Source organism: Topomyia yanbarensis, chromosome 1, assembly GCF_030247195.1.
Source record: "Topomyia yanbarensis strain Yona2022 chromosome 1, ASM3024719v1, whole genome shotgun sequence".
Classification (NCBI taxonomy): domain Eukaryota; kingdom Metazoa; phylum Arthropoda; class Insecta; order Diptera; family Culicidae; genus Topomyia; species Topomyia yanbarensis.
The window spans coordinates 16,536,122-16,562,769 of record NC_080670.1 but is presented as its reverse complement, the minus strand read 5'-3'; the positions used below and the strand labels follow the sequence as shown (position 1 = coordinate 16,562,769).

General features: G+C 39.5%; 1 protein-coding gene across 1 annotated transcript in view; it reads left to right on the top strand.

Moving 5' to 3' along the window:
* The window catches only part of LOC131677000 (major royal jelly protein 1), a 30,072-nt gene extending 3,424 nt beyond the window's left edge, over positions 1-26,648 (top strand). Inside the window, exons 2-5 of the mRNA XM_058956476.1 lie at positions 23,955-24,607; positions 24,672-24,858; positions 24,919-25,113; positions 25,174-26,648. Of these exons, the coding sequence (XP_058812459.1) occupies positions 23,974-24,607; positions 24,672-24,858; positions 24,919-25,113; positions 25,174-25,768 (1,611 nt within the window). The 5' untranslated portion in view covers positions 23,955-23,973 and the 3' untranslated portion in view covers positions 25,769-26,648. The remainder of the gene's footprint in view (positions 1-23,954; positions 24,608-24,671; positions 24,859-24,918; positions 25,114-25,173) is intronic.

Below are 26,648 nucleotides of genomic sequence, written 5' to 3'. Positions count from 1 at the left end.
TTCTAAAATGGAGCGCTACTGTTTGTTTATGTTTTGACATCCTTATTTTATTAATTCTTCTCCTCCAACCCAAACGCCAGCACCTTTACCTTGACCCTATTACACACTAAATTTTAATTGCCGAATATCAGCAAAATTTTACTGAATTTTGCCGAATTGAAAATCAGAAATACTTCCAGCGAAAAATATTTCGCTGAAACTACAGCAATTCAAAACTATTAAAATTTGCTGAACAAACAATTTGATTTGCTGAAACTTTGCCATTCTTTCACTGATTGTTTCAGCAATCAAATTCTAGAGATTTGCTAATTTTCGGGTAAATAGTGGGCTTTGTTGGAAATCAGCGAAACAAAAATTGCCAAGCTGAACTCTTAGAAAATCCTGCTTTGCTGAAAAATTTCAGCAAAATATTTCGCTGAAGCAACATACAAAAAATGGTGTTTAGGCTTAGGTAAATGATCTCACCGGCATGTTTGGTCAATTTCAACCATGCTTTTGGGGTTGTACGCCTTTCATTATTTCCTTAAAGCCGACGGTTGGCTGAAGCTCCCGAGTGTTTGTTTAGAAGTATTGTAAAGCTATATTTTATTTTGCAACATTCGTAGATTATTTGCCAGACAAACTGGTTTCCGTAGCTTTTTGTTCCATGGCATCCAAATCGGTTAAAATAGGACTTTTTTGCTGGTATCCTATGGGGAAAACTGATCGAAATGGTGAATGAAACGAAAATAATTATATGTGAAACAAAAATTCCCCCAAACGCGAGATTAGAGCCCGCAACCTTTGAGACTCTGGCCCAATGCACTAACCGTTATGCTATCCCTAGGATATAATGACGTACCAGAAAGAACATATGCTTATCGCACTGGCGACAGTGATCGTGTGTGATCTCGCTTTGGAGGCAGGGTACGATCATTTTGGCCAGTGCGATAATCATATGTACATATCCCAGGGATAGCATACGCAGTTTTACCACAGGTACAGATTTATTTACAAAAGTACAGATTTTTCGAATCACAGAATTTTGTAAAAAAAAGTACTGAATGGTACAGATTTCTAGAGCTAAAATGTAAAACGAATTTTTTGTTTGAGTAATATTATGAATGTTTGTACAGAATATGCAAAAGACCTCAGTGCCTCAGCTTAGTTGACATAAGCGAAAAAATACAAGACAAGAGCCTCCTTTAGGTAGTGGGAAATGACGCAGAATAGTTCTTCAGTTCGATTATTGGTAAAGCATTCTTTAATTATTAGTGGCGGAAGAATTAAACTGTATAAAACGGCAAATTGACCAAACGTTATTATACAAGTAGCTAAACGAAAGTGATAACTTTTTTGTTGATGCAAATTTTGGTATAGAGTTTCTAAAAAATATTGCGGATGGAAAAGATTTTTTCACTCCAGGTACAGAATAAAATGTGCCAACACTGAGCATAAGGGTTAGTTCATTGGGCCGGAGTCTAAGGCTGCGGGTTCGCATCTCGCGAGATTTTTTTCACATAATTGCTTTTGCTTCACTTAACATTTCGAACAGTTTTCCCTGTTGAATACCACCAAAAAAATCTTAAATAAGGTTATGGTACTTATGTCAAAAACCAACTAAATGAATTATTAGGTTAAAAATAGCCATTGATATGTGTTTTTCAATTTGCGGGTACCCGAAGATCCTGTCGGCCCATTGAAAACCTATCGATTTGCAACGATATTTGAGGTAGGCGATGCCAAATCGCGTATTCGTTCCTCGATTGTGTCACAGCCTATATATACGGAGATACCAAATTTGCATTATCACATTCGACGAGGTGATTACGAAAGGAACGATTCTGCTTTGATAATGGTCTGGGAACATTATCAGTACGCTATGTCAGACATGGTGACATTGTAGGTTGTAAACTTTAGCCATTCTTTGCTCAATTTGCTCTATTGATAATTGTTCTACTTCCAAAATAGCGAGCATGAAGAATATTTTGGAAAGTCTACAGTAATACAGTTTTCCCGTAATAACTGTTCTGTTTCTACACAATGTATTTTTCGGAAAAATATTCATTTTTCCGTCTGTAAAAATACAAAAAAAAACAAACAAGAACATCCATTTTCATCAAATATTTAGTTCTATTTAGAAAAAAAAAATACAATTCAGAAGAAAAGAGTTGATTCGATTAAATCGGTTAAATAAAATACAAACATTCAAATTGAAAAGAAGACAAAAAACACGGACACCCGCTTGCATAATTCATCCAAACCCCTATCACAACATTCATCCAAATGTTTGCATGTAAATTTGGCGCTCATTGCCTTAGGCTTCGAAAATATTTTGGATTGTCCTCTAAATTTTTGTAGTATATGCTTAAATAGTTTGCCTATCGATTCAAGTATTATGGTTTTGATTTTTTGAATTACGAGAAAATAACTAATTTGCCGTGCACTTACAATGCATTAGTCGAATCCGAACTGTAACTAATGCCCTTTCAAGATTAACGCTATTTATGGAAGGTGAATCGAACTTAATTACAGCAAAAACCAATTGTAGTCGGCGTCACAATTGTGTATATGTTTGGTCTCAGATATTTAAGATCACCTATCGAACAAAACTGTCGACTTCGAACGATTACCAAACATCAATAATTGTCCTGTTAATGTCATTAAAATATTATAACCTACAATTAGTATAATTCACCCCTGACGCGGTGCTTCCGGTCCGGACACCGGGTCTCTCACCGGGGTCAACGATCACGGTAATCATGTTAATCGATTTCATAAAGTTTAACTTTCGTTTACAATATAAAACGCCAGCCCATTGCCTACGAAAGCGTGCAGCAGACATAGTATGTTAGGTTCGTTGCTAAGACGACCACTCAACACGGCGACGGCGACGCCGCCCGGCACGTGTCTGACTCCATCAAAAAACGCGTAAACACTATCAGTCGAACTTGGCTCATAGAGGCGTTAGTTCTTGAACCCGGTCAAAAACATGTAGAAAAAACAACGCTGTTCACTACTGTCCGACCAGCTGAAACATATAAATAATTGAAAGTGTGCAACTATGTTGCTTGTTGACTTTGAGTGAAGCGCTGTGAACGGCGTCGGTATGCACACTGAGGTAACCTTGGTCGTACTAACCTAGCACAGTGTGAGATCTCATTAGTCTACTTCCACCACTTATTAGCGACGTCCAATTTGCCGAATTCAAAATTTTGACCGTACAATGACAGATATCTTCGGACAATAGGTGTACATTGTGGGAAGTCGTAAATGTACCATTTTTTCCCAACAAACGCCGATCGCCAAAAGATGCATACCGTTTCACAATGCAAGCAGATCAATACCAGCCGGGTATTGTTGTTATTAGTTTCATATGCAAGATGCGGGCGAATTGCGCTGTACAGAAATAAACAAGCTTTAAAGAGTCTCAACCAAGCCTGCAAACATCATGCACAATGCGTCAATGGAGGCTGCACTGGGCATGGGTAAACATTATCTTATAAACCGTAGCATAAACATCATTGGTGACGAAACGAATTCGCTAATGATGAACTCGCGAGAGAAAAAAAAGGCAATTAAAGGTGAACAAAAGCTGAAAATAACACCGTAATAACTAACACCGATCGGCATCTGGTAAGAATGGAAACCAATCATGCCGTCTTTGGTTGGCAACGGAGATACCTGAATAACCAAGCACTCCCCATTGACTAAGCACAAGTCGAGGTCTACTTGCTTATTATCGAATAGGTACACTCGTCGGGCTTACGGAAAAACTGTTGTAGGTTGAACATCGGAAAAACTGTTGTAGGTTGAACATGAAATACTGCCTTCCTCTCTGTATCCAACGGACAGAGTTGATGACTTAGAAAATTGATGCTTACTTACTATAATTTCTCTATTATAGAGCTTTAAATTATAACGAAACCTAGGAACTATTAAATCATTTTTGGAATGATTCATGAAAGAGCTATTGAGCATAATGTTCTCACGTTCAAGAGTTCATTAGATCGCCAAGCCTTGTCTAGATGTACTGTCCAGCTATTGTCTTGAAATTTTGAAGCATATCATTGGAAAACGAATTAGTCAACAAATCTAGAATAATAGACCAGCTGCAATGCAGTTACCGCAATAAATATTGTTACATGATTCAACGCCGTTTGCGGGGTTGACATTTGAATTGTGGAGGATTAGCAAAGTTTCACGACTCTGCGATTTAAGTAAAAAAAAATTGAACCTTCGAGACATTGTAGAACAGGATTGAGGCTCAGAGGTTGGTCCTAGGTGACGCTGACCCGCTGCAAATCGTATGAAAGTAATACCTATGAGCTGGTAAAACCTGCCACAGCCAATTTACATAGAAATAGTTTTGCTGTCGATTGACATGGCCCAGCGATAAAAAATTGGCATTGCTAGCGAAACGGGAGCAATAAATTCTAATAATTGATTATAGAAATAGCACACTAGCGGTGGTAAATTAATAATCGGAAAAACCAATTAAGTTTGCAGCCACACTATTTCTATGCTAATTTTTTTTATTGCTAGATAAAGTCTAGTTTAAATGGCAGTAAGCATTTTGGTCAATTCAGCTCCACTTTTTCCTATAGCTTGATTCAAAAAACAACCTATCATAATCCTTCGGCATGAATATGCCTTTCTCATTTTGCAATATAAAGAAATAATGATCAATTATTCAATATGCCCTATTTTTTGTATACCAATCACATACGCCGCCGACTTGTTTCAAACAACCATGATCCAGATTTGCAATAAATAAATTTTGAGTGGTCGTTTTATTAATACGATTGGTTCATACTGAATTTCGATTGGTCAAATGATCAATGATCAAGACTAGCAGTCCCAAGAACTTTGATACCCAACGGTGCGTCGCTCGCACTAGTCGTCTTTGGGATATTTTATTTACACTGGAGTTTGGAAGTACCCAGGGAATTATTAATAGCGTAGGAGATATCAACTATGGCTAAAATACACAAAACTGCACGAACACTATGGTAATTTAACCTACCCAATATTAGGAGGTTGCTAAACAAAAGTAAGGGACCATTCATAAATTACGTAACGCAAAAATTGCCCAAAATTGACTCCTCCCTTCCCCCATGTAACAAATTGTCACAAATTTAGTTATCCCCCCCTCCCCTATTACGTAACAAATTCCTTGAAAAAAATTTTTTCTTCGATGAAAACATGTTACGTAACGATCTAGCTTACTCCCCCTCCCCCCTATGTCACAATATGTAACAACTTCTCGAACCCCCTCCCCCCCCCTAAAAGCGTTACGTAATTTATGAATGGTCCCTAACTGTGTGGTTAGAGAAATGACACGTAGGAGTCTGACAGGGGTAGGTACATAGCGGATACATGATACATATTAGCTCCAAACCCCCAGTCAAGCGTGATGTCTCGCAAGAAAACTAATTCTGGTCAGCTGATAAGAACTAGTGAAATCGAAACTTGAAATTTTGGGTTAGAATTAGCAAGCCAATGCGCACTATGCTTAGTCCTGGCACTAAGTTAGTGTTGAATTCTGATGAGACTAAGTCGAAACGCAAATTCCATAACTAATTATGCTAACATCACTTTGCTGAAAATACCAAATTTGCATCTCGAACCGTTTTCATTTTAGACCGATTTCCTTTGCATAACTTAGGATTTTTCAGCACAGTTTTTGTGTGGTTTTCTGAACACTTCAAGAGCATAACTAGCGGGAAATTTTAGCTGAAATAACTAAGTTTTTATCCTGTCTGGTTAGAAAGTTATAAATGATTTTCAATGAAAATTGCGCCCTTCTCAAATGTTGATACCTTTAAACGGTACAAATTAGAACGCATTATTTTGATTGCATTTGAAAGGCTGTATGTCATTTTTTTTTAAATAATCTTAACAGTGTTTATTTAAAAAAAATGTCATCTGAAAATTCGTGAAGTATTACTAAGACCCTTCAAGCTTCACATCATTTACAGACTTTTTATATTTTATTTTATTCTTTCAGCAAAAATATCCCTAATTACGCTCTTAAAGTACTAAGGCTACCACTTTAATGACAAAAAATATGGGTGGGTAATGTCAGAGACATAACCGCAATGAAGTAGAATACACTTAAGTTTTTCGCTTCTAACTTGTGTCGTAAATTGTCATCGGATACTTCAAGTAAGTCGTTTGGGAATTTCATTTTTCTTAAAGTTTGGTGAATAACAATCTTAATCATTATTTATCGAATTTTAAAAAAAATACCTTCGCATAGGGTGTTCAGGAATATGCAAGCACTTTAAAATTATAAATATCTTCTCCAGGACGATATTTTCAAGGACTGTACCTACTTTAATCGTACTATTATTTACTACAAATAATCTAGAACCGAACCACTCCTGAACGTATCCTTCGGTCATTACTTGACTCGACATTATTTACGCTTTATTTAAAACACCGTTCTAAATGTGTTTCAAATGAAGCGACAGAATATATCAGCTTCAAAGTTCGAAACTGTTTGAAAAATTAAATCAAAACGCACTGATGAGGATATGATCGTTTCCGTTCCAATTCCACTGTGAAACTTTTATATAAAATTTCACGCTGCTGAATATGTCCTAAGGAATTTGATCGGTATAAAATACTAGTGCCACTAACTACCCGAGCAAACGGAAAGTCCATAATACCCCCATGCTCATGGGGATTGACATGGGTGTTTGAAATGGGTTCAACCCATAAAAACAACCATTACCATGGTCCGGTAGATCACACATAAAACACCATATGTTGGTGTATTAATGGGTTATTGCGACCATTTTATGGTGTCTTGATGGTTGGGAATTTTGGCATGGACCATGTTTAAGGTCTTTTCAAGGGGATGTGTGGTGTTTGAACCCATGAGTATTTGCTCGGGTAACCCCCACCTTTAAGTAAGAACAAACCGACTTGAGTCCGCCCGTGCTTTAGAAACATCTATAGAAGAATGTTATCAGATGCGTTAGTAATATCACGTATATCCGAAATGTTGAACGTGTGTGCCAATAGCGTAATTATCGCAGGTCCTTATTTAATTTAGGAACGAAGAAATTTATATTTAATGTCACATCTAATATTTTTTCCTATTCAGTACAAAATTGAAAAGATAAAATAAACTTTCAGTGACACTTATAATTACAAAGGCAATAACATCTCATTTCATGAAACTGCGTTACTTCGAAGAGGCTCTCGCACAATGGTATCAATTTGATGGGCTTTTTTAGGAAAAACTAACTCCATTGTACCATTGTACGTCTTCCTTACTATCATGGCCGCAGGCTAAATATGGTTAACACGTAACTGAACCGTCATAGGATTTAATGATGAGAAAAATCTGATTATTGAGGCACTTTTAAATGTTTCCGATTTCGTGGTCTTATTCGTCACAAAAGCTATTTTTCTTGCCACATGAATAGATCTCTTGCTAAATCATAATTTTTCGTTATTCATAAAAATAATCTCGAATCTTCTAGGAACGTTAATGTGAGTAGGAGCCTTGTAGACTTTGAGTACAGGAATTTACTTGAAATTCTCATATATTTTATTGTCGATCAAGTCACATCCATCGAGTTTCATCAGCAGGTGGTTGTATAACCTACAGACCCGTGTTCTGAACGCCATTTGTTATTTGAGGCTGGTTTGCTTACTTGCTTTTGTACAGTACAGCATTCGAATGACCTTCGACCGCAGTTGACAGTAAACGCTTCCACTCCGACAATTGGATTGCACTTAGCGGGCGGCAGTTGGGAGAATTTCCTCAAATTTTTAAAACACTCGAATCAGCATTTTTTCTATCCTCCGAATCGAAAAGCTGATGCATTTTTAAGTGACTTTCCTTTTTTCTTCTTCTACATGAGAAATTTCTCGGCACTGCGTTACGAACTACTGTGAAATAAATAGACCCAGCGGAACTGTTGATATACAATAAAATGCTTTAAAAAGATTTTATATTTGACCACTGAGAGCGCTGCTAACGCCAAATGTAGGTTTTACATTTCTAAATGATCTAGTCTTTAGAACTAAATCTTTGCAGGTCACCACGATGGCACCATAGAGCAATTTAACAAACATATCGAATGCATCAAAGATCAATTGTCCTAGGTGACTTCCTTGAGTGAAACCTATAGAAATTTCATCTAAGATTGAACCAACCCTATATCGCAAAATATCGGATTTTAACCAACTGGCCAACGAATGGGAAACACAGCATGTTGTCGCATATCAACAGGCTGACCAATGTCAACATCTACTTGAAATTGTTCTAGTTTTCCTCTTTATTCTTCAATGGTGTTTTTCTGCAAATGCCGACTCTAACAGGGAAGCTGAGATGGACTCGAGGGATGAGCTTGGTTTTTCCTTATCTCTTAATCTGCATTTCATGAAACGAGGAATTTACCTTGATCAGTGAAAGGCAAAGCGAAGTAGTAGCATGATTATATATTAACATTACTGAAAATACTTCCTGATACTGTAGCACTAAGAGATCTGTAATAGCGAAATCCTTCAGATCACCCATTGTATTTAGATCGGTTTCGTCAGTTTGGATTTGACTCCAGTGTAAGACAAAGTGTAAAGTGAACAACTAGCAGCCTTTCGATTTAGTGTACATCATTTCAAGAATAAAAATAATAAAGAATGTTTTCAAAATTGTGCTGCTTCCACTCAACACCGCGGTCATTTACTTCAAATTTGTTTCTATTCGACTGAATATTCGTGAGTTGAAGTATTTTCTGACGGTGTAAATAGGACTTAGGTTTATGCAAGTCGGCTATCTTCAGTATCACCACCTACGCAATGCAGGACTGGTTATATCAAGCCGGAAGGGTGGTTTTGCAGAAACCTAAAACACATGGTTGAAAGTGACAGTGTTGCAAGCAAGACTCTGGTATATATAGAAAATGACAATATGGAGATAAGGTTACATGGCCTATCACCACGTACCCCTCGCCAATTGAAAAATACATACCGCAATTCGGAGAAGTAGTATCCGTTACTTCTTCCAGGGTATGCCTTTTGGTAAGGATGCGGGTCGAAAGAGATATTCCTGCCTACTTCACTATAGAGCTCAAACTATAGAAGTATTAAACTAACTACGTTATACACCAATGAAGAGCACAATCCTAATCGCGAGGAGAATGCATCACGACATATTTCCCAGACACAGGCTTTAACACCATTATCTGAACCACAAGCCCTTGCTATTAATGAGTAGGCAAGTAAACTAATGTTTTCTTATCGCGAAAAAAGCGTAATCGAAAACTGCATTTTGGTTTATTACTTATTATTTTTAGTTACATTTTGGAAATTTTGTAAATATTTGCGGCTCCGTTAAGTCATCGCAATGAACCATGCTAAATAAAAGAAATTATAAAAAAAGTGATTGCCTTCAAGGACGGTGCAATTTGTCTCTTTATTCACCACTCTATAAATATGAACCATGTTTGAAATTGGGTTTCCAAACTCGTCGTTTCTAAATTGACTAAATTTTGAAATTAGGTTTAAGATAGATGTTGTCAGAATGGCGTGTCCCTTCTTTGGCAGTCGCCTATGAGTGTCTGGCGTCAAAATTAATGCGACTTTAAAAGGTAAAAGGTTGCCACGTCGAGTAAATGGATTCTGAATTTTGAATTATTACCTCACGATGTTACCTTTAAATGAATAAAAATATTTAAATGCAAAAGAGTTACAGGTTTCTGAATAAGTAAAACTTCATATCAGCCACCCTGTTGAATGTATCTGTGGGAATGCTGCATGAGGTTTGCCAACCTTCGGGTGTTCTTTCACAAGAAATGCTGAAAAATTAGTTCAAGTAAGAACCTTAGATTAATGGAGTATCAATGAAGAAACCCTGACTCAAGCATAGACAATTTTCTGATCCACTCTGTCGGAAACTGCTGTAGGCTCTCATAAGATAATAGTAGCACTTACCCACTGCCGAGAGAATCCAACCGCTGCCAATAAGATGTTTAGTTAATAGTCTGCTAACGACCACCCGATGAAAAGCAACCGTAACAACCGCAATTCAACTGGCCAATAAAAATAGAGCAACACAAAGCATAATAACAAACATTGTGCCCATGTTCCAATTCACCGTGCTATACCGACCATGAACGACGGTGAAGCGTTTTGTGTCGCGCAAAACCGAAAAAGATTAGCGGGGAACAAGCTCATCAAATTAATTATTCCGCACTTTATAGGGTTCCATCGTGCACAATCAAGGGATCAACATTTGGCATGTCTTTTTGTCGCCGTACTGCCTGTTAACTAACTCCGGAATTCACCTAGACAGAGCATTATTTAGCTAAATGATAAATTAACCGGCTGACGACTATATATTATAGTTGCGCTTCCTCGGTGGCGCATATTACTTTTTACGATCGAAACAGTGCAACAATTCCGGCAACAGGTCTTATGATTGCGTCCCACAATCGTATACAGCCGGCAATACAAAACAAACAATTGCTAAACGTTAAACGTACGATCGTAGCATGCTTTCGATTTCGATGAATATTGGAACGCTGCTAGCTCCAAGGCTGATGAGTCGCAGATAGACAGACAGACAGTGACATTAACGTTCGCTTTTAGCTGGAAGCGACGAACCCTTTTCGTCGATCGCGAAGCGCACTGTTTCGTGTCAATAAACAATTGGAATTTTGCGTGATTGAATAGCGGAACGGTGGCGGATTCCGACAATTAATCATCTGGAACACCCGGTCAGGTGATTATCGATTTGTTGTTAATTGAGGCTAAGAAGCGGAATGGCTGTAGTGAAATTTTACGATCATGACCAAGGTGTGTAATTTAATCGCCGGCTATTTGACTTTGGTAATGAAAATCGAGAGAGTGTTTAGTATAATACACATCTTCTGATTGAACCCACGATTAGTAGCTAACAGTTTGGGTAAACTATGTGGGTGGCTGTTTTTCCACATCATCGTATTGCATTTAACTGCAGAGCATAAGACTATTGTCCCTTGTCAAAATGGTCTTGGCTTGGTCGAGTTTATTCTGTGAGCGGATCTCATGCATACCGCGTAAGATATACTTTATCAATAGATGCCATTCAAAGTTTCACTACAGTTGGAGGCTCAAGGTGGAAACAATGACCAAATGATACCACGTAATACCTCAGCCGGGCGGACGTCTAAAGAACCTTTGCGAACAATTTATATGCCTATATAGTAGGGAAAAATGCAAATTCCGTACTAGCAAGGAGATCAGTCTCTGTCCAGTAGAAGCTGGTTTGATCTCAAGGCTTATGCAACTTTCATTATTCGCTTCATACTGCATTGCACTGCTGGCTGGTGCATGGATTGCATATATGTACCTACAATAATACGTGATCGACGACTCTGATCGAGTTTTACCTTGTCGCACGACCTGGCTACTCGAAATGCCGTTGGTTGACCTGATGATTCAACACAATCCAAAAACGTTTTTTTCTCATACTCAAGCCATTTAAGAGTTTTATTATAACTGCAAAAGAACATCAAAAAGAAGTTAACAGTACCTACTTCAAATTTAATGTTCCGCAATGTCAGGCCATCGAAATGTTCATTTCAACCATTGCCGTGATGACGTATATTCATTTTTCAATCTTTCCGATGATATAATTATGTTCCAACACGTTGCCAGACACGCATGCAGAGTGACGAACTGAGTCGGAATACAACAGTGTCCCTGAGACACACCGTACACCCCGCAGTGAAAGCCTTGATCAGAAACCAGTTCTGCGAAACATTGGAAGTGGGTTCAAATTTGCAAAGTTTGTCACAACACCAATTGCTGGCCTTCACCAATGGCCACAAAGCTTCCATTCTTTACAGTTCCACCTTCAAATACCATCTGCCAATCAACTAACAGCGTTGTAGAGCAGTTCTCACGATTTGCCGGCCGTGTGACTATTAACTTAACATTATGCAGTCTTTCCCTTACAGCTCGTGGCTGACCTCCACATCACGGTGTCCGCGTCTCAGTCCTTTCGCTTTTTGTCGTCAATTGAGCAGATACTAGTCACAACTCAGTAGGCTACCCTTTAGAGTGTAAACAAACCATTTGCAGTATGTATATGGCTGTGAGCAACCGAGATGCTTAGATAGGCAAACACTTTCATCTTCTCTCCTTCACGTGTTGCACTTGATTTCGATACGGTAGGGTATGGGATCCAAGCAAGCCTAATTTGGAACCGGTAGGATTCTCACCGGCCTTTCGGAAACTTTTTCTTTCGTAACAGCTTGTGAGGACTCGGGCAAAATCATTCCGGTCCAATGACCTTTTCGCGTGGCTGGTTTGCCTCACGTCGCGTGCAGCCTCCTAATCTAAACTGCCCTCTCTTCCTTCCTGGCTGGTATGTTTTATTGTATAGACGACCGTCTGTCTGTCTGCTTGCAAGGGAGCGAAAGTATACAGTTGTAGTTCAATGTCGTACTCGCGGTCTTCTGTTGTTTTCAGGCGGATGCATGGCTACTGAGCATTGTTTAATGGTAAAACATCAATGACAATCTAAGTTGCGCGTGGTTGGAATGTGCACAGCTCTATGCCTAAACGTGACAGTCTTCTAGTAGCTCTACTGTTTTCGATATGGCTATGTCAATTTGTTTCCAATGGTAATACCAGCGTAGATTTTAATCTTTATTTCTTATGAAAAAGAATTCAATCTATTGACATTCGACCAATCTATCTTGTTAGCTGTCCTATTTTTTATGATTAACTCATAGTCATGCCCAGTAGGCATTGGAGCTGGTTGGATTCCTGATTTTTAAGAACTGAATCCACCCAAGAATCACAGATTGTATATGGTAATCTAGATTTTCAAACTCAGCAGAAACCAAATACCTATCTACCTATTTCTGGGCCGGACGTTTTGCGTGATAATTGCCTAATTCATGGAAACCGGAACAATGAAGAGGTAGACGCGATGAATTAATTCAAATTATCCTTCCACCAATATACGAGTATGCAAAGGCCACTTGACTAGACGTGAACCCATGCGAGTCTCTCTATCCTTGGAAGGCATTCTTTTTAATGGCCTGCTATAATTCTAGCTTATAGCGAAGTAACACGCTAAAAAAAACAGACACATGTTTGCAGGAGCGCGCTTGAATCAAGTGATTTGTGTCGGTCTGCACCGAATGGGTATCGTTTGATGTGATAATCTCTCAGTGTAATTGACAGGTGTCAATGGAAAGGGTAACTGTGAAGTTTTATTGGTTCGTTTCCATTAGGCTAATTCGTATAAATAAAATCTTCAAAACATGTTCGCTGTCGGAATACTTCCTAACCTCAAAATCTCAGTTCAGAATTATATGACATTCATAACCTAAATTGAACTAACTTCCATTGCGTTTGGAACACCCCAACCGTACGGACTATACCTGCCGTAAGGTCCAGCGTAAGCCAGCAGCGATCGTGAAAAATTAATTGATTAATGAGCCGGTCACGATCACTGATCTATGCTATGTAGTATGTATATGGACCCGATTAGGGCTGTGCGCCACCAGCATGTGACATATGTTTGATCTACTTTTTATTTCTGTTTTCATCGCCATCTATTTGATGCATATCGACAATTCGATTGATGCCAATTGATTGACAGTCCAATCGGGTACGGTGTACGTAATCTTTCGAATTATTCGTTCCACGAAATCAGTGATCGGAAAGCTGCATTATCGAAAGGTACATATGCCGAAGAAACGAAAGAGCGAGCAGGGATGGCTGCTGCTAACCACTGCCCTAAACTGATTCAATAGGCCTTTCACCCTCTGCGTGCTTACTTAGATCGCGATTGGTGTGACACGCGATTCGGTTGTTTTGGATTTGTTTCTTCCAATTTTCTGTTTACATACTTTAGGCCGCCATAGCAATCGCTACTCCTATTCCCAGAAATGGGCGTTGAAGTAAGATTGGTGATTCAATAATGTAGCTGTACTTCAACCAGATTTAGAAAAGGGCATTTGCGAGAGTCGTGCCTGTGCTTTGGGTCAAAATGTGGCGAACGAGTGCAGGCAGGCAGTAACGAACAGTTAACTGGCTGGTGTTTTTTCATATAGCATTCTTACTAAAGTGCAGCAGCTGTGTTGAGCTAACCAAGAATCTATAGCTGGTCGGAACATGACAGTCACATGAAAATAAACCCCCATATGCCTATAAAGGTGGAAAGGGTTAGCCTGTGAAGCAACAGTTCTATGTAAGATAAATCTATATAAAATCTTGCAACTCGAAGCCTACAAGCGATGAATAGTAGCTGCCCGTGTAGGTGCTATGGAATCAGGCTATTTTGCGTGCAATTTGATTTCTTCCTTTTCCTACGGTACATGGAACACAGATTGTATCAAGCAGACAAAATTAATAGCTTTTTTAGCTTGCGTCCTAAAAATTTGCCAAAACTCTCCACTCTTTTGGGAACAAGAAATAGAGTTCAATTTTGTCACAGATAAACAAATTTGTCGAAGACACCATGTCATCGCCAAAAGTTTATTCAAACGACACTTATGCGACCAAAATTGGACACTCACATTTCAGACAAACTTTGCCGAATATCCCAAATCTCTAGGACACAAGCTCTAATTTTGTCCCGCTAATTTTTAACTCTGACCCATTGTGTCTTTAGCCTTGGGAGTTGGAAGCCCTGCACATACCGGCATCGAACTAGTGATTACTGAGCTACTAGACTGAACCAGTTACCCATTGCAGCTTGTTGGGTGTATCAAGATAGAAACTCCGGTTTGCAATAGATGTAACCACGATTGACATTACAAAGCTAAACTATGTTTCTAACACAACATTTTCCCACGACTAAATTAGCATCGATAGGCAAATTGATCTACATTATTTAAATTCCTTTATACAGCCACCGGTACCAAGACGTTCATCTGGGTTCCTATATTCAGGATATTGAAAACTATGGTCTAGACTACGTAAAGAGGTATTCAACCCGAGTAAAGCGTTTAAATGTTCGACACTTTATTCCACAGTGGTTGTACAACTATGTACATCTCGCTCCGATTTATCGTATGAATGTAACTCCAGGATAACGAAGCTATTTGGTCTTTTTTTGGAAATAATTTAAAAGAAAAAAAATACCTTCGAACATCGTTAACGCGAAAAATCAGAAACAAAAAAGTTATAAATAAGAGAGTTCATCACATGGAACGTCTAATAACTCGATTACTGTGATTGATAGACATAACTTGTCTTCTACAAAATAATAAAACTCTTCTACAACTTTGTCGGAGACGGCCAAGTGCTATCTCTTACGGCACGGTGGAAACGAGGCCAAAATGAGGAAGCTGATCTCAGTAGGCTTTGCGATGTTCTAAAGTCCAAAAGTGATAAAAATCGCGGAGAGTTGGTCGGTGTTAAGCAGACCGGACTAAGTGTCAAAGTATTGATTTCGAGAGAAACTTTTTTTTACCATAATTCTTGTTTATGGTTACATATTTCAAATCTGGCAAAAGTCGAATGTAGCTGAAGAAATTCTTTATCCAGTGTTGTCATTATCTCATTTTTTTATGTTTTGTGACTTGGTTCGGTCTGACTTAACACCGATTAGTTCACCTCGTGATTCAAGTTTGCAACAAAATGTTACCTGTTTTATTCTCCGCCGATGTTCCAACGTATCAAAGCTTAGTAGCTTGCAGCGGACAGGATACAGCGGCAGATATAGCGGGTCACGCCACGGAGAATTCCTTAATGCCATCCGGATAAATCGTTCAATTCTAAGGCTCCAGGTCAATTGATACGGGCACCAGACTAGAGAGGAGTTCTCGAGAATAGAACGTACAAATAAGCAATATAAAGAATTTCAGCGGTAAGGATCAGTGAACTCCTTCGAAATCTTTGAACTATTTGACGGTTAGGTTTTGTTTTCATTGTTGTGCGATGGTTGTTGAAGGTGTGCTTCACGTTGAGTACAGCACCAAGGTCTGTGGTTCGCTCTTCTCTGCGTAGAACAATGTTGTCGATATTGTAGTCAAAATAATTAACTGCTGTTGTTACTAAGACATACTTGGGTATGCAAACAATGTTACTAAGACATACTTGGGTATTCTAACAATCAGTTTCGATGGCTCCATCCAACAAAGACATCAAGCACCGATTACAGGCGACAACAATCATCAACGCAACGAACAGACAAATACAGCTTCAGGTCATCAGTATAAACAATGTTGACTACTCCTAATAATAGCATCACGTCATGTAAGAAGATTGTGAACAAAAGGGGTCTCAAATTGTTACCCCGTGGAACTCCAAATTTACTGGTAAACGATGCCGAAATGCTTGATCCCAGTTGAACACGTAGCGATCTTCCGGTGAGGTACGACTTCAGCTTTCTGAGGCTCCCAACCGAGCGAATTTACGGAGAAGAACACGATGATCTATTCTGTCAAAAGCTGCTTTCAGATCGGTGTAGATCACATCAATTTGCGCTCTGTCTTTCCATCTGTTTGCTGCAGGTCCCGAATACATCCAAGTTGGTCGATGGAAATGTAACCTCGTACGGCTTGAATGAGAACACTGCTCACGACGATCTCAAACAGTTTAGACGCTGCAGAAAGCATGATAATTTTTGACATTCCTACGGTCTCCACTTTTGAAAACATGTACGACCTCTTCCAAATCCTAGCAAACCTGCTTGCTTCGAATAATGTATGATGATACAAAGCGGATTCGTCAGAGCAGCATCAGCGTAGCTTCGAAATACTATCGCAGGGATTCCATCTGGACCCGAAGCAGAAGTTAGTTAAGTTAGGGATGGACAAAGATTAAGAAAATCTATTCCATCTAACAGTGCTGTGCTGGTAGAGTTTAGCGGATTATTATTAGTGCAGTGATCACTCTCTTCACTGTTTCCCCAACATTAACTAGGTTGGTTGTAGTCACAGCAAACTGCTACGGCTTCATCGGCGGAAGATTTGTCGCACAACTCACGAACTGATGAGAGACACCAACTTCTCGGCTACCATCTCGCGGTATATAAACGGCATGCACAAACAGCTTCCTCCCTCAAATCGCTATCTGTTCTAATGAATCACATCTAACAGCAACAAGTACACATCTGAAGCTCGTTTTGTTACCGTTGCGGGAGCTGTGATCATACCGGAAAACGTTGCATTCGGCACCGAAAAGTTGAACAGAGTTGATGCGGTCATCCAATCTAGTCTCCGTCACAATAACGTCGAAATTGCTGCCAAGAATAATTCGTCTGTTTTCGTTCTCAGTCCGCTTTCATTTTGGTAATAGAAGAAGATGTCGTCGAGTGTCTGTGTACTGCGCTGTAATGTACAATCGGTCAGTTCAAGAGAATTTCTGAATGAATGAAAATACTTGCCTCTGATAGAAACCCCAGGATTCCCACCATACATATAAAACTGTTGCGACTCTGTTGTCGTTGTTGATCATCACCGGAAATCCAGAGGTTCCATCATCAGGGTTCATCTATTGCTGCATGACGATTGGGCTATCCGGATTGCTATCCACTTAGCTTTGACTGCTTTGTCCCGAACCACGTGTGAAGTTTGCTGACATGTCAAGGCCAATTTAAACCACACGAACATCATGTTCGTGATATTTTTCCGTTTTACTGCCAGGCAAGCAATCTCTGCTGAAATTTCACAATGTAAATAAGAAGAAACAATCTTCTGCAAATCAAGATCAGTTACTAGCGGCTGGAACGCTTGTCAGATATAGCCAGAATCACTCGATCAGTGGCAGCACGAACAGGCTGTCCTTAGTTTCTTCTGCGTCGCCCAATACCAAGTATATGCCAAGAAGTAAACCTGACGTAACTTGATCATGGCTGTTGGTTCAGAAAGATTATCGCTGGGAATTAAACGGCCCACTTTCTGTCTTATGAATTCCACAACTGAAAATAGTTGTTGGATTTGCGATGACAAACTGTTAACATTAGGCGCAGTATTACACATCTCCAACTTTTCAGTAATGTACGGGCGAAACCATCATCCATTTTACTCGTCACGACAAGCCGCACATTAAAAAACATTAGTTTACCCTGCGACAGTACGCATGATGGTTGAATCCCAAGCACTGCTGACCGATGTGGAAATAAGTCCCACAAAAGCCACAACAGGCTGGTTCGAGATCATTCATCGGCTGGTGGCAAGCACCACATGGTTTTTTTTCCATTTTCCATTTCCGAAATCTAATACCATTATGAACAACTTTACTGAAAACACTGCGTTTTGTAAATAATGTTTTGAAGAGTTGATTCTCTATAATTACTTCTAGGGGACTTGATCATCATAATATTTTTTTCAAATGATGAGCTGTATTATGATATAAAACTTCTTCAAAGATACTATACTATACCTCCAACGTTGACGGTTTCAAAATTATATGATCTTAGCCGTAAACAACAGTTTTTGAACATTTATTTCAGAATTCTTGACTTAAAAAGTGCATATCTTGAGAGTCCGACAACTGGTTTTGTAATAAATTAGTGTTTTCAAATAGGTAGTTCAAGTTGTTTAGGATCACAAAATCAATTGATTTCTCATTTTGAAAATGAGAAAATGTATACAATTATTTAATATTTACAGACTTGGATTATCGTTTGTAATTTTAGGAAGTTCATGAACATATCAACTATGTAAATAGATTTCAAAGCAATACGTGAGTTATAGGTTACATCACCGTATCAAAACATGAGGTACCCTAACTAGTAGATGGTATCTGTTCAATTACCATGCAACAACGATAAATGATTTGAATTTGCACTTTTTTATCAGATACAAAACGCCACTATCTACCTACGCCCAGACAGGCAGCCTCTAAAAAAACTGCTTGAAGTAAACGTAACCTGTCATCGAGGGAAAAAGGCATCCAAGTAGGAAGGGGGCGGGTACGGTGCAGATGGCATAAAATTACCTCACCTACCCCGGGTGGAGTGGCGGACTGACGTACGTACTTACATACGTGTTGTCTTTCTGTGATGGCGTGGAACAGCATGCCTGCGAGAGAAAGCGCAGTACATACGGCTCGTGTCCTGCACGCATCAAGCAAGCCGGCTTGAGCTCGCGGATGGTCGACAGGTGGTTTTCATTTCAGGGTTGCATCCAATCAACATTTTTGTTATACCGTTTGGATTATGGATATCATACTAAATTTGTCTTACCTATGAGTATGAATGGTTTTACAAAAAAATATCTATCCACAAAGCTTACGTTTCACCCCCCTCCGTGGCAACCCTTCACACGTCGAGTACAAGGCAGAACAATTTTGCAGTAAATAATGTTACTCTACATTTCTTTTTATGTCTACATTCGCCAACAATTTCTTCTATTTTTCTCTCCTTCGCCAACGGTGGTGTGGCACAAAAGCACGTGACCTTGTATTTTAAAAATGCTCTCCGCCTCCATCCGTTCGTAAATATTACAGCATCCGCAGACGCGATACAGTTGACGCACGACGACCGGCGACCTACTGAGCCGTCACCGTGAGGCAGCCTGAACGGTTGTTATTAATCCGATCGCAGCAGGCGAGGGGGGTTTTCGCACTCGTAAGGATATGAGATGGGCGATTGCGTAATTTGCTCACCTCACAGCGAGGGACGGTTTCTGGAAAGTTTTTTGGTCTTAGGAGTGGGGGGAGGCGGGTGAAACGGTGTTAGTTTATTTCATTTAATCAGTATTTTACTCAATTTTCATTCCAAAATATTGAAATTGAGTGAGTGACTGAATCTTCAGGAGGCACCTCGAGTGAGGTAGTGCAAATTATTACTAAAATAGTCCTGAATTCCTTTAACTGAAGGATAGTGAGATTTTTTTCAATGGGAAATTGCTTATGCTTTCCAATAGCCGGCCACGTCCTTACAGGTACTGGGGAAGGGAAGGAATATTAGTGTAACAAACGTTATTATGGATACCGTGTATACCTCTGTATCGCCACAGGAAGGAATTTTTGTTAGTAGGATGGGGTAAAGTTACACAAATCTGGAGTCACCTTGATAAGTGAAACGATCTATGCAACTCTCAGTAGTGTCATTATGTGTTTATTGCTCTGGACAGCCGGCTGCCGAGAATTTACGATAGATTTATCGTTTATTGAATTAGGATAATTTTGTAATGCTAGGTTTGTAAAAAAGCAACTTCAACTCCGGACAGCCGACAGTCGAGAGTGTTGCTTATGTTTAATTAAACCAAACGGCAGGTGAACGATTTCATTATTTCTTACTTCTACATTTTGGCGAAATACGGCATTCCAAAAGCAATCTATACATACAAAAGTCAATGTTTGTATGTATATGATTTATGGACTCCCAACCGGCTTAATCGATTGCCGTAAAAATTTATACATAGAAAACCGCGTAAATTTCAAAATCCGCCTAAATGAAAACCGCGTAAATTTCAAAATCCGCGTAAATGAAAACCGCGTAAATTTTAAAATCCGCGTAAAAAAAATACCGCGCAAAAAAACCGCGTAAAAAACCTGAGTGTACAAGCATTATTTATAGTGTATAAATTTTGGTATTAGTATTAATGACAATTATGTATTGGCTTCTTTCACCGCGGATAATTGATTCTTATGTTATAATTATTCGCGCGCTTTGTTATGCTATCTAAGGCACATTTTAAACGGTATAAAACAAACCCTACCGAAATATCTGAAACGATTAACTCTGAATGTCGGACATACAACAGATGACATGTGCGCGGTTTTTGACGTTAGTTACTAGAACAAGATTGAAAACAATAAGAACGAAAAGAAACTAACTTGTCACCTTTTGTTTCAATAATCAAGCTACAATATTGTTACTCATAACGGAATATGGTTAACGTGACAGTAAAATAGTGCATCTACTACTATAAAGCCCGTGCAAGAACCCAATACAATAAGAACAAGCATAAAACCGTCAACTAGCCCCGATCTCCCTGCCATTATGCCAAACGCACTTCTGCGTAATATCGCGCACCAAGAAGCACTAAATTGGAAGTAGGGGAAGATGGGGTAAAACGCACCCCCGAGGCAAAATGCACCCCTTGCTTATATCGAAAACTGGTGAAAATTTCTAAAAAAGGGTAACACTAGTCGGAAGTCCGCCATAGTAAACATACTTTGGGAAAGTTTGATAACCGTACGTCAATAGCAGCTCGAGAAATTAACAAAAGACAGTAACGTGCTCTTCTCATGTTATTATCGTGGTTCGTGCAACAAGGATTTCCAGCTGTTATAAATGTAATTTGTACTATTATATCAGTGCATTCCAGTTCTATTTATACCGCTGTTCATTATTCTGTCGCGCTATATATGAAAAATCTTCTAAATATTTCACTTTTTGCTAAATTTATATCTCTGCTCCATCGGGGGCAAAATGCCCTCTTCTTTGATTTTGCTGATTCTTTGTTCTGAAAACCTACTAATTGCATAACCTAAGGCTATTTAATGGCACACCTTTGTGAAATCTCGTCAGAAAACAAAACTACTTGCTTGTTCACCGAGCATTTTGCCCCTTTGTTGCGGTGCTTTCTGCCCCGTTGTTGTAGTGCATTATGCCCCGTTGTTGTGGTGCATTTTACCCCCGCACAGGTGCGTTTTGCCCCGCTTATTTTCCAAAATGCAATTTTTAATGATTTTGAAGAACCTAATATTTTTCATGTTTTTGATTATTTTGCAAAGCGTTATGATTGTGATTAGAGAGGAAAAAGTTGGCTAAACGATTTTATAAATTAAATTCTCCCGGTTGATGTTCTATAGCTGAGTTATGGTCATATTTCCTTAGGGGGTGCGTTTTACCCCATCTTCCCCTATTTTATTTCTTAGAGATGGTGAACCCTGTTTCTACTTACGCGTCCCTCTTTTTTTTGTGGGATTCGTCCACCGTTAACTTTCAAGCTAGTGCCCGATAAAACTGGCTGGGTGCGTAGTGTTGGTTGAAACTGGAATCGTTTTGCATGGTAATCGAATTTATGAACTGGATTCGTGGAGAGTGTTGCTTATTCCAATAGGCTGATGACATAACACTGAAAACGAACTACACGATTCGTATATGGGTAACGCTTCTCGTATGCAAGATGGATTTATCAATAAAAAATCTTATTTGTTGCTCCGTAGTTATCCTAAATCCTATTTCAGTGATTATAGCAGTTTAAAATGCTATAATCCAATTCCCATTGAGCAACAAATTGTCAAAATTCAATACTTTTATTTTGTTTATATTACGGCTTTAACCAATACCGATACCTCGACAAATGACAGTCTTGAAATCCAAAAGCCAACCCGTCAGTTGTAAGTTCAACGTCGTTTGGTTTCAATTTCATAGTCTTGTGTGAATGACATAAATTTATGTCCACCGGTAAGATATCCGAGAATGACATACCTGCAAATAAAGAAGTGTCAAGTTACCACACACATGCAACTAACGCAAGATGTTACCCAATTCGAACGTGATAGCCTACTTTTCGTGACGACAATCGGCATCTTTCATAGCACCTACACATCGGACGCTCGCAAAAGCCATCTGGAGAATTGTTATTATTTGCACGTTTCTTTACTGCAAAATCGCACCGACATCACCATGCGAATTCGACCCGGTCGAGTTATCCAACCTGTATGTTTTAGACTAAGAAATCGGAGAAAGATATACCTATGTAGGTCTAAAACATTGGTTAGGAGCAATGCGCAAACAAATTCATCTGGTTCGCAGTGGTACAGCTACAGGTTGTACTCCGATAAAGTGAGCGAACTGAACAATTCTGCAAAAGAAGAAACATAACATGGTTGACGTCACATTTTCCCAGTCTCGTATGCTTCGTGCAACTTTGTTTCAAACAATAGTTAGTTGGCACTTAAAGATACTTAGGTAATGTTAGAACATGTATCGAATTCGATTAGCTAGTTGGAACGACTGGCAGATGTCAACAATTGATCAGAGGGTAGTGTAAAAAGCATCTTCTTACATCTTAATCTATTGTCTGTTTGATTGTCAGTCATTTTGATGTACTTTTTAATTGAACAATGATCCAACTAGTGAAGGACAAACTAAGAAGCAATCCTGTTAAACAGTCCAACTAGCGAATTACGACTGTACTGCACTTATCTATATCAGAACAGAATTCTGATCGTTACAATCGCTTTGCTTTGATCGGACAGCAATGCAATTTGGTTGACCGGCGTAAATTGTCCACAGGGCTTAATTGATTTTAACGATAATGCTACGATAATGATCGATTAATCAATTAGGCAAATCTGTCAGAGCCGTTTCCTACCAAATGAAGAATTTAGCTAATCATACATATATTAATGTCTAATTCGACTTTCTTCATTAGTGTCATGTTTGTTTTCGCTTGGTTGAAAACCTGTGGTTTATATCTGAAAGTTTATATACATTTTATGGAAAATGCTCGATTTTGAGAACAGATTAAATTTATTAGACCCTTGGGTCAATTAATAATCTAACTATTTTCTTTTTCGGTATATTGCCCAATCGAATGATCCAACGGTATTTGGCCATACTAGTCTTATGCCGACAATGAGCTTGAACCGTTACTACTAAATTACTTTCTTTTTGAAAATGTATAAAAGGCATTGTAGTTAAATGCGTACAGATCTCATGTTGTTTTACAAGCTATTCAATTAGTAAGTTATGTTTTATATCTCTCTTTCTTTCTTTGGATACTCTTCCGTGTCCGAAGCAGCTCTTTCCAGTCTACCGTGTAGTAGCAAACAAAACCAATGCGAAAAGACTCATCTTTCAGTTCACTGGCTATAATAGTTCGCGCGGCTGACCACAAAGCGATCGAATCAATTACTTTTGAAGGTTATTACTGTATGGTTATGGCTAATGAAAATTTTTCGTGACTGACTGCACGCACCGTCCAATCGAGGCTTGAGGCACTTCTCTTGTTCGTTTGCATTTTTTCTTTCGTTCAATTTGTACATTCCGACATCCGACCACATTCGCTTTCAATGAAACTCATACCCTCATTCTTACACAGATTCTACGGCCGTTGCGTAATGTACGGCAAGCTTGGGTGCCTGGTGGCACTGGCCAGCCTATGGTTGGCCTACTCCGAACTCGCGCCAAGGTTGGAAACCGTCAAGCAGTGGAGTCTGCTGTCCTACAATTTTCCATGGGACTATCCGGCATCCAACAAAGAATTTTACAATGCGGAGAATATCGTAGCGACCGGTATCGAGGTAGGCTACGATCGGATCTTTATAGCAACGCCTCGTTTGTTCACTGGAGTTCCTGCCACGCTGTCATCTATTCCACGTGGTAACCAAGGTGATTCGCCTGCTCTTCAGGCCTTCCCCGATTGGACTCATCACACCGCTGGAACGAAACAGTACAACTGCTCCGATATCGGTCTCGTGTCTGTTTACCGAATTCGGATCGACTCGTGCAATCGGCTGTGGGCGTTGGATGCCGGTGTTTCCAGATCGCTTGAAGATTTTGAGGTAACCTGCCCGCCTAAGATTTTGGTTTATGATCTACACTCCGATCGGGTGGTTCGAAGAATAGATTTCCCACCGGAGGTCATTCGACGCGAGTCGTTGTATACGAACATCATCATTGACGAAACTACCTCGCGACCGGAGAATAATTGTGACGATGTTTTTGTCTACATTACGGACACTGTAGCTCCAGGTTAGCTAATCTGTTAGAGTTTACTGTAGGAGGGAAACATATTAATTTCTTGTCTTAATCGCAGGTATCGTAGTATACGACAGTGGAAAAGATCTCACCTGGCGCGTTAGTCATCCATCGATGTATCCTGATCCGGACTTTGCCGAGTCAACTATTATGGAACATCGATTCACGCTAATGGATGGCATCGTTGGGCTTGCATTCGACGAGGAAGCTGGCATTATCTACTTCCAACCTTTGGCCACTGATAGGTTTGAATAGAATCAGATATTATAATTTTATATGTCTTCAAATTATATTTTCTTTGCTAGACTGTTCTCTGTAACAACGGCGGCACTTCGGTCCGGTCCCCTGCCGTTCGGACAAGAACTACCGGTGAAACTTGTAGGTCGTAAATCATCACAAGGTATTGGATTAGGTGCTTCTCCACGAGGTGGTACCATCTTCTACGCCCCTTTCACTGAGACAGCTGTGGCCTCGTGGAATCCACGAACTAACGAACATCAGTAAGTAACAACACGTTGTATCGTATGAAGACGTAGTTTAGCAAGCACTTTCTTTTCTAGAATTTTGGCTCAAGATCAAGAAAGACTACAGTTTGCTGCCGATCTTCGTACTCCAGCCCGCGATGGAACTGCGCTGTACATTCTTACCTCGAAGTTCCACCGGTTCTTCTTGAAGAATGTGGACCCCAACGAATTCAACACTCGCATCCTTCGGATCGATGGCGCCGTTTCTTCCAGTAAACCTTCTCAAACAGAAGCTGCTTACAGACCAACATTCAACACCAATTCCGCCTATTACAGTCTCCCCGTGGTAACACCATCTTCGCCATTCAAACCCCTTCCACAAACCATTCCCGCCCCCAACTATTATCCGCAGAAGCCAACCAACATGAAGACCTACGCTTTCGTTCAAAACTACCTGCCGAACAGTAAGCAACCGTATCCCTACGAACCAGTTCCCATTATTGACAGAACCAAAACCAACCCATTCTTCATCCTTAATAGTGGTGAAAAGCCCTTCCCTCCTATGCGTCCGAGACCTCAGTATGGTTTGAACGGAGAAATTTTCTTCCCGAAAGTGAACCATAACTTTAATGACTTTAACGGTCTCCGGTATGCGAAAAGTTTACGGGCCAATATGACCGTGACACACTAAAACCTGAACGCATGGGTAGCAAGTGCCTGTTTTACCCCTCTTCTAATCGTTTGTGGAAGACGGTTCTAAAATATGCCCTTGACGCACACACTTCTCCCTCACGTGTAAATAGTATCACAAAACTCATCTAACTGACTGCGTTTTTCGTGACTACCTGAGACTCAGTTCCAATCTGTTAGTTTCGGATTCAGTTCAGTTGTGCCTTAGATATTTATTTCTGTTTGTACCATAAGCGATCCGCTCATTGAACAATCCTCAGTTATTTTAGTGATTGCTACTCACATACTAAAATCATAAACTTCTGCACAATTCTTACGATATTTAAATTTTGTCTACCTTCAGCGGCGTATAATTTTATCTGTCTTACTCTTGCCCTACACATCTATTTGCATTTGTTAAGCCATAGTTCAATGCATTTAGTCTTGCCTAGTGATCGCTGAAATAGCACCTGTCTCGAATCTCCATCTATGATAGTTTAAAAAGTGTAGCAAAACTGAACTCATTTCAATTGAAACGGTGCGGAACCATTAAACTGGCCGTATTCATGTGTACATAAATCGATAAAAAATAATACTGGAGCTAGAACAAGCAATAATTGTTTAACGAACGCAACATGACTGCCCAATGGTTTCCAGAGCAGATAGTAGCAAAAAGTATAGGAAAAGGTTGTACTAGATAATTGCCGGGAGTGATTTTGTTCGCTTTTTTGAGAAACCACGACAACAGCTAGGAAATACACGTGAAGAATCAATGTCGACATCAACATGCTTGGAAATAAACATACGATTGTGTGGCTAATATGAGCGAATGAGGAATAATAAATTTTTCTAGATATAGAGCGCCTGAGAGTTTAGGACTGATGAATTTTCTAGAACATTAA